This window comes from Malurus melanocephalus, unplaced genomic scaffold, assembly GCF_030028575.1.
Source record: "Malurus melanocephalus ecotype Western Australia unplaced genomic scaffold, MMel_1.1 scaffold_283, whole genome shotgun sequence".
NCBI lineage: Eukaryota > Metazoa > Chordata > Aves > Passeriformes > Maluridae > Malurus > Malurus melanocephalus.
This window is the reverse complement of record NW_026623515.1, coordinates 7908-16667: the sequence shown is the minus strand read 5'-3', so window position 1 is coordinate 16667 and position 8760 is coordinate 7908. Positions and strand designations below refer to the sequence as shown.

Below are 8760 nucleotides of genomic sequence, written 5' to 3'. Positions count from 1 at the left end.
CACTACTGCCCCTTCACAGAGAGGAGAAAGAGGATAGATATATGCTTTTAATACATTTTATTTATTACCAAAATTTCCAGAAGCCAAATTTGGCAAATGTTTTTCAACTTCTGTAAAGGTTTTCATGCATAACTTGAAACTTGTCAACTGCAACAGTCAAGTGGTTACTTTAGAAGAGACAGAGACAAACATCCAGAGTACAAACAGCTGTATCTGAATTAACAACATTTGTCTATTACTAACCTTATAAAGCAGGACGTGCCTTCCCTCTTATCAAAACCAAGCTGACAGATCTGCTCTTATACACACCCAACAGAATAAACTCTGTTATCGGCAAGGACGTTTTCCTTAAACGTTAGAAAAAAAAACAAAGCAGAGAATGGAGTGACTGTCCATAAACCAGTCTGTATTTCAGTCCTCTTTAATCTACTTCTTCGATGGTGGGGCCACCAGAGCCACCTGCCCCAGCCCCTCCATCTCCCCGGTACAATTTTGTGACTATCGGGTTGCAGATTTTCTCCAGCTCTTTCTGCTTGTGCTCATACTCTTCCTTCTCAGCCATCTGGTTGCGGTCGAGCCAAGAGACCACCTCCTTGCACTTGTCGAGCACTCTCTGCTTGTCCTGGTCACTGATCTTTCCTTTCAGTTTATCGTCCTCCACYGTCTGCTTCATGTTGTAAGTGTAGGACTCGAGGGAGTTCTTGGCTGCCACCCGATCCCGGTTAGCTTCATCCTCCGCTTTGTACTTCTCTGCTTCTTGCACCATACGGTCGATGTCATCCTTGCTGAGGCGACCCTTGTCGTTGGTGATGGTGATCTTGTTCTCCTTACCCGTGCTCTTGTCCACGGCACTGACATTCAGGATACCATTGGCATCGATGTCAAAGGTGACCTCGATCTGGGGCACTCCCCGGGGTGCTGGGGGGATGCCTGTTAAGTCAAACTTGCCCAGCAAGTTGTTATCCCTTGTCATAGCCCTCTCACCCTCGTACACCTGGACCAGGACGCTGCTCTGGTTGTCTGAGTAGGTGGTGAAGGTCTGAGTTTGTTTGGTGGGGATAGTGGTGTTGCGCTTGATGAGAGCAGTCATCACTCCTCCAGCTGTCTCGATGCCCAGGGACAGGGGGGTGACATCCAACAGCAGCAGATCYTGCACATTTTCAGACTTGTCTCCCATGAGGATGGCTGCTTGTACAGCAGCACCGTAAGCCACAGCCTCATCAGGATTGATGCTCTTGTTGAGCTCTTTRCCATTGAAGAAATCCTGTAGCAGCTTCTGGATCTTGGGGATMCGGGTAGAGCCACCCACCAGCACTATCTCCTGGATCTGGCCCTTGTCGAGCTTGGCATCACGCAGAGCCTTCTCCACCGGCTCCAGAGTGCCACGGAAGAGGTCAGCATTGAGCTCCTCAAAACGGGCACGAGTGATGGAGGTGTAGAAGTCAATGCCCTCAAAGAGGGAGTCAATCTCAATGCTGGCCTGCGTGGAGGAGCTGAGGGTGCGCTTCGCCCTCTCACAAGCYGTGCGCAGCCGCCTCACCGCTCGCTTGTTGCCAGCGATGTCRCGCTTGTGCTTGCGCTTGAATTCTTCCACAAAGTGGTTCACCATGCGATTGTCAAAGTCCTCCCCTCCCAAATGGGTGTCACCAGCTGTGGACTTTACCTCAAAGATCCCATCCTCGATGGTAAGGATGGACACATCGAAAGTGCCCCCTCCCAGGTCAAAGATGAGCACGTTCTTCTCACCAGCCCGGGTTCCTTTCTTGTCCAGGCCATAGGCGATAGCGGCTGCGGTGGGCTCGTTGATGATACGCATCACATTGAGGCCAGTGATGGTGCCGGCGTCCTTGGTTGCCTGGCGCTGGGAGTCATTGAAGTATGCCGGCACTGTGATGACAGCATTCTGCACCTTGCACCCCAGGTAGGCCTCAGCAATCTCCTTCATCTTGGTGAGCACCATGGAGCTGATCTCCTCTGGGAAGAAGGTCTTCATCTCCCCCTTGTACTCCACCTGCACCTTAGGTTTGCCAGCTTCATTCACCACACGGAAAGGCCAGTGCTTCATGTCCGACTGCACCGTGGGGTCATCGTACTTGCGGCCGATGAGGCGCTTGGCGTCAAAAATGGTGTTGGTGGGGTTCATTGCTACCTGGTTCTTGGCAGCATCCCCGATGAGCCGCTCTGTATCGGTGAACGCCACATAGCTGGGAGTGGTGCGGTTGCCCTGGTCGTTGGCGATGATCTCCACCTTGCCGTGCTGGAAGACACCCACGCAGGAGTATGTGGTGCCCAGGTCGATGCCGATCGCCGGCCCTTTGGCAGACATGGTGTCGGCTGTGTGAGGTGCTGCTCGCCCGTGTCCACCCCGCCCGCTCCCGCTGCCGCCGCGGCGCGATGTGCCCGGTTCGCGCCGCCGCCGCCCGTTTTATACCCGCCGCGGCCGTTTCTGGAACCTGCCAGAACCCTGACGGCCAATCCGGACGCCCCGAGAACGATCGTCTGGCCAATCGCCTCCGCGAGCCGCTGGGGAGTGCCCGCCCCCAACGCTCTGGCCAATCAGAACCGCGAGCGCCCACCCGTCAGCCCGCCCCCCCCGAAGGCCGCGATTCTTCCGGGTTTTTCTCGTGCGCCACSGCGCTCAGCCAATCCGCGCTCGCGCTGTCCCCTGGCCCCGCCCCCTCCGCGAACCTCAGCTAGAAAGTTCCAGCTGACATGACGTTATGCTGGGGATTGACATCATCGCTGTCCAATGGCAGGCGAGGACGGGCCGAAGGGGCGGGGCTGTGTGGTCGCTACGCGACGCCCCCGCGCTCCGCCCGCGCGGCTCCGCGGGGTGTGGGGGCCAGGGATTCGCGGCCGCTCTCGCCGCACGGTGTTTGTAATTCCTGAGCGTTCAGCCCCGCGCTGGGGAATTTACCCTTATTTGGTCGCAGGGCGGCAGAAATTTCGCCCTCCCTCCCAGACACACACACACACACCACCCTTCAACCTCCCTCCCAACTGTCAGGGCGGAACGGTCGCCTCTCTTCCCCTCGGCGACCCCCGAGCTGTCATGGCGGAACGCCTCCCCTCACACAGCTCCGCGCCCTCCCGCCGTGCCTGAGGGAAAGCCCCGCCGAGCCCGTGTTCAGCCCTACTTCGCCCGAACTTGGCGGGCTGACAACACCTACGCCCCGTGTCTGTCCCGGTACCAAAACTCAGCGAGTGGCACCGGGTTCYCCCCTCATGTGCCCGCAGCAGAACTCGGGGAATGGCAGCGGGCTGTGCCCTCCTTCTGCGGGATCAGAACTCAGGGAACAGCACCAGCGGGGCTTTGGGGACCCTGTTGCTGCGTGTTCCTGCGTGGTGACCATTCTTGAGCCGCCTCCAAATTCTTGTCTGTTGCGCTAATGTGAAATGTCGTCACGCCTACGTTTAGCAAAAGCTATGGAGCTATTAACTCGGAGCTAGGAAAGTGCTTTGATGAAAATATATTAAACATGAAAATCTGCCGTGGTTTCCTCCAAATTATGCCTCCTTACTCGGAGACAAACACCTCAAAATATCCCAGTTCTAGTAAGGAGGGCAAAACACCATCCTGAGTTTTTTGTGGGTTTTTTTTTTAATACAGGGAGTCTTAGTGAGTAGCTCCTTTTCAGCTCCTTTAAAAGTGTTGCTAAAAGTTTGCTATCCATAGAGTTCAGGAGTTATGTGAGAGAAGGATTAAAGTCCGTGTACACTTAAATCCTGTTTCTTTATTTTTTTTCCCAGCCTTCAGCAGTTGTACCTGGACTCATAGAAAATGTGTTACAGCTTTTCCCAGAGTGATTTGTATTCACATAATTATTACAGGCACTGTAACTCCTGTCCAAAAACATCCTTGTTTCCATTARTGTATTTTCCAAAGCCTTTTTTACAAAACATGAGGACTCCACCTWTTCTGTGCAGTGTGTATGTAGTTTTGTGATGGAAGAGCCTGGATTTTTGACCATACATATTGTATGTACTTAAATAACTATTACTCTTCAACAGGTCCTGGTCCTTTTTTTTTTTTTGCACACGGGTTCTGACCTTGGAGAAATCCAAAAGAAGTCAATGGAAAATGGGAACCATCAGCTGTCCCTGCCTACAGGAGCTGCTCTGTGTATCCTGTGTGCATATTTCTTTGATGGGAAAGGTGTCGGTTTCTCTTGTAGTTAGACCAGTGACTGATTCATCACTGAACCATCTCTTCCTGTAATTCACTGCCACTTCATTCAGTTGATTGTATTATGTGGAACAGGGAGAAATGCCAGAGCAATACAAAGAGAGGTGGATAATAAATTCTGTTTCAGCTGAAAAGTTGATGTTGTTTATTATTYGTATCCTTGTGAGGACTGTCCCTTAAGAGCACTAGTAATGCACAGGAACCCTGTTTTAATAGCTGCAGTACAAACAAACTCACACCCTGTTATTCCAGAGCTGAAAGAAGATTCCGGCCTCAAAAACATGTAAAAAAACAGTAGATGGAGAGAACATGGAGTAGGAAATAACACAATATTGATTAGCACAATATACTGTCTTTGCAGSAAAATTAATTTGATGTCTCATTTAACTATAGCTATAATTGAACAGGTTTTATCAGATTTWAAAGTGACATTTCATTAATTTGGCCCAAAGCTTTTAGCTATATGTTTTATCAGCCCAGGCACAAAATATCTCCAACAKCTCCAGACAAAACTTGTTTGGGGTTTCCTTGGCCCAGTAAGTAGTGTGGCCCTGATACGGTTGTGGWGGTACCCAGATGTGCTGATAACCTGCTAAAGAGGTGTTTGCATTGACTGGATAACTGCCCACCCTGGGAGTACTCCCTCAGTCCTGTTTATTTTGTCATTTGTTCTGCTGTAGTAAATCTGGGGAAAAGATCTCRGAGGAACACATGAGCACACAATTTTAAAGCTACTAGTGTAAAGAGACATTCTGAGGAAAATTTCAAAGGTCTGTGGACTTAGACTACCCAATATTTCATTTAGTCTGCTGCAGAAGCATTTCTTTTCCAGCTGGGCATGCAGGTGCTGTTTTCTTCTGTACTATGATGTCCAGGTCCCAGATGCTTTTTCAGCTTTCATTCCTAATCAATCAGAAGTTCACGTGGTTTCTTGCCATCACCTCTTACTGACACCCTTAGAGAAAGTCCAGTCTAACAAGAGGGAGCGACCTCTAAAACCTCATTAGACTGATTCTCTCTTCTCAGCAGAGCTATTTACCAGCCTGCTTTTTGTCAGCAGTTTGTGAAGCAACTCATCCATGCAGTCATCCTCTCATACGGGAAGAGCCACATGATTCCCTTTTATGTTGCTTCATATGCAGTCATGGTACAGGTGAGCCAAACCAACTGGTTCAGAAATTAAAGAGTGAGCTTTATGGGGAGCACTTCAGCACAAGTTTGAAGTCTGAATTTCCCTTTAAAAAAACATTTGCTGTTATTCCCCCATCCTGAATCTGTAAGCCATATTTTCACAGCAACTTCCAGAGCAGCAATTCARCATCTCTGGAAGTGGCAGACCTCTTTCTGATCCATTTATTTGTGTTTTTAGGATCGATTATGCACCCATGTTTCCTGTTTGGCAGTGTTATGTAATATGCTGTAGGCTATTCTCCATTACACCACCCAGCCAGAAATGAAGATGATATTTAGATTTCTGCAGTGAAGCAAGACCTCAGTATCTGGAGCAGAACTGAGAACTCGACCCTTATCTTTATCTTGATAAAATGAAGATTCTTTTCCCCCACGTATTTCATAGGGTGATGTAGTATAAAAATAGGACTGAACCCAAGTTACAGTTCAATCAGACATCAGCCACTTGGATCATTAAGATAAAGTTGAACTGCATTGAATGATTTTTTTCAGATTTGGCAGTCAGAAGACCTTAGACCTTAAATCCGTGTATGCATTTCCCTTGTATCCATTTCCCTAATACCCATTTCCCTTTAGTAAAACTATCCCAAAAATTGCATAAATCAGATTGTATCAGTGAGAATGGATTATTTTATAACACAGCAACCAGTTCAAAAAGTCTAAGCAAGTGCTATTCTAAGAACAAGTAATACYCTGTCACAATACCTTTCATCATTTAAATTCTTCATCTCATTTATATTTGYGAACCTATGTCTGGTACTTGGAATTCAGACAAGAACTACCAGTGTAAAAAATGCCAACATTCTTCTGACAAGGTGTTGCATTAAAAACCATAGTGTATGTGGGGGGAACTATGAAACTTACTTTGTATTTATATACCTCCAGGTTTTGTGCACAGCTGTTCCTTTTTAATTTAAAGGGCAGCCACAAGACATCATCTTACTTAAATAAGTGCTCCTTTGTTTTTGTGAATAACAAATAAAGTTCTGCAAATCTGTGTAACGTGTTTTTGGCAAATTACACAAATGCATGATCAGTACTATGGAAATATTCAGAACAGCAGAATATAGGGCACTGTAATTTCATAGTGCCAAACCAGGAGTTCAAAAATTATGAGTCACATCTCTTAAAATTATAAACCTAGTTTAAAATTATGAGTTTAAAAAACATACATGGCTTTATTCACCTTTTTTTAATCTGTAGCATATGTTCAGATTACACTTTTAGGATTTTCCATGTAATTTGCAGGTCTATTTTTTTTTAAATAAATRAAATAGCTCACTGCRCCATCTCACAACTGAAACCAAGGTGCCTCAGATTGATTAGACTCAATAAAATCATGGAAGTTGTCAACACTGATTAAACTAATGCTTGATGCTTCAAGGAATAATTATTTTATAATTAAGTGGTTTTAAAGCACGTCTATTTACATAGACTTCTGACAGTTTGCTGAGGCATGATTAAAAGCTGTAGTATTGCTAGTGCTAACTAGATAAACTGGTGTGCTGTGCATTTTAGGCAGTCAATTCTTTATTCCTTTAACTGCAGCCTCCTTTTCTTGCAGCCAGTACCAACTCTACTGACAGTCCTAAGCAAATTACTTTAAAGCAAAACGTTTTCCAGTAATCACAGAATCAGATCAGAAAAGGATCTCAACAGGTCATTTAGTCCCATTTTGTGTTTAACCAAGATCTCCTTTCCTGCAATTTAAGGCAATTGTTTTTATTCATACTGACTGTGGATATGAGAAACAGTTTTGCCATTTTTCTTTACAAGATTTTATATATGAAAATCACTGTGTTTTCCCTCTACCACCTCTTCTGTAAAATGACTTAAAAGCACTCAACCTGTGCTCAGAAGCAGTTTTCTCAGTTTCCAGACATTCACGGTTTTGTCCTGGATTCTCTGCATGYACCTTGTATCTTAATTTTCAAGTGCTGTGCTCAAAACTGGAGACATTACCAGCTCTTGCCTTCGTGATTCTGAAGGAGCAGATGATATTCCAGTTTCTACACTTCAGTTTTTACCTTTATTTGCAACATCATGATGTTGCAGACTAATTTTCAGAATATGATCCAAAATAATGCATCAGTTCTTTTCAGTAGAAATTGAAAGGGCAGATTTAGTTTAGATATAATGAAGAAATCCTTTACTGTGAGGGTACTGAGGCACTGGCCCAGGTTGCCCAGAGAAGCTGTGGATGCTCCATCCCTGGGAGTGTTCAAGGCCAGGTTGGATGGGGCTTGGAGCAACCTGGTCTAGTGAAAAGTGTCCCTGCAGGGGGAAGTAGATGATCTTTAAAGTTCCTTCCAAACAATTCTAGGATTCTATGAAATGAAGCAGCTATTCCTTTATTTGACTAATGATTCCAGTTTGCACTTGTTCCTATTAAATAGTATATTTTCAGATTCCCTCTGCACCTTGCCAGGATTATTCTGAATTCTACCCTTAATGTATTTAAACTCTGTTTGGTCTTCTTTGACGATATTAAAAGAATACTCTGTATGGTCCAGGGGGTAAATAAATGAAAACAGAGAATTTGAACTAGAACTGCTGTGATGGAGTTAAACAATATTCTGTAATTTTTGGCAGTAACTGTAAAGCTGGAAAATTATGCTGTCTTAAACAAGATAAATGGTGTATTGTAAATACAGGCAAAGACATAGTTCATACTCAGATCAGTATGTGATTAATTTYTCAGATTTACTGATATGCTTAGTGTAAACGATTTTTATAATAATTGAACTGGAGTATGACTATGAATTTCTCTTGTTTTCTCATTTCTATGATTATTTGATATTTATTCATCTCTGGTTTCCCTCTTGTCATTAGCAGGTGAATGGGAAAAACACAGGAGCTGATAAAGCAGGTGGTAACTGGAACTGCACCCTGTTGCCAGGACTGTTATTAACTCAGGTATAAGATGGAATTAAATGAGAATAATAAGCAGATTTGTAAGAGTATTTTATTAAAGATACTGTCGCAAAGCACAGAATAAGCTTTAAAGAGGATGATAACTAACCTGGAATGTCTTTACTGATATCTACATAGACTAGAAGCAATTGCTAAGGTACAGAACAGCCTGTTCTAGATGTCCTACACTTTATACTGTTGAAGGCGATGCTATAACTGTATTCCATTCTCTCTTCTGCTTTGTGATGGTCCTACTCTGAAGGTCCTTCATGTTTTCTATCGAAAGGACACCCATTTTCTATTAGATAACCCAGCTACATTGTGCCTTCTCCCAGCAGAGTCCCCAGTGGTATCTGGCTTTGCCCAGATATTCACCATCCTCTCCTTTGYTCCATACAGCCACTGGGACTGAAGTGTAAGCATTCCAGTGCTGCACTGAAAGCTTTTCAAATACCTACATCAATGTTTAA

General features: G+C 45.2%; 1 protein-coding gene across 1 annotated transcript; it reads right to left on the bottom strand.

Annotated features, from left to right (window-relative positions):
- Positions 1 to 40: 40 nt before the first annotated feature.
- On the bottom strand, positions 41 to 2413 carry LOC130579641 (heat shock 70 kDa protein). Its single transcript, XM_057376595.1, has one exon. It carries the CDS (start codon positions 2324 to 2326, stop codon positions 422 to 424), a length of 1905 nt encoding a protein of 634 aa, XP_057232578.1. The 5' UTR covers positions 2327 to 2413; the 3' UTR covers positions 41 to 421.
- Positions 2414 to 8760: the final 6347 nt, after the last annotated feature.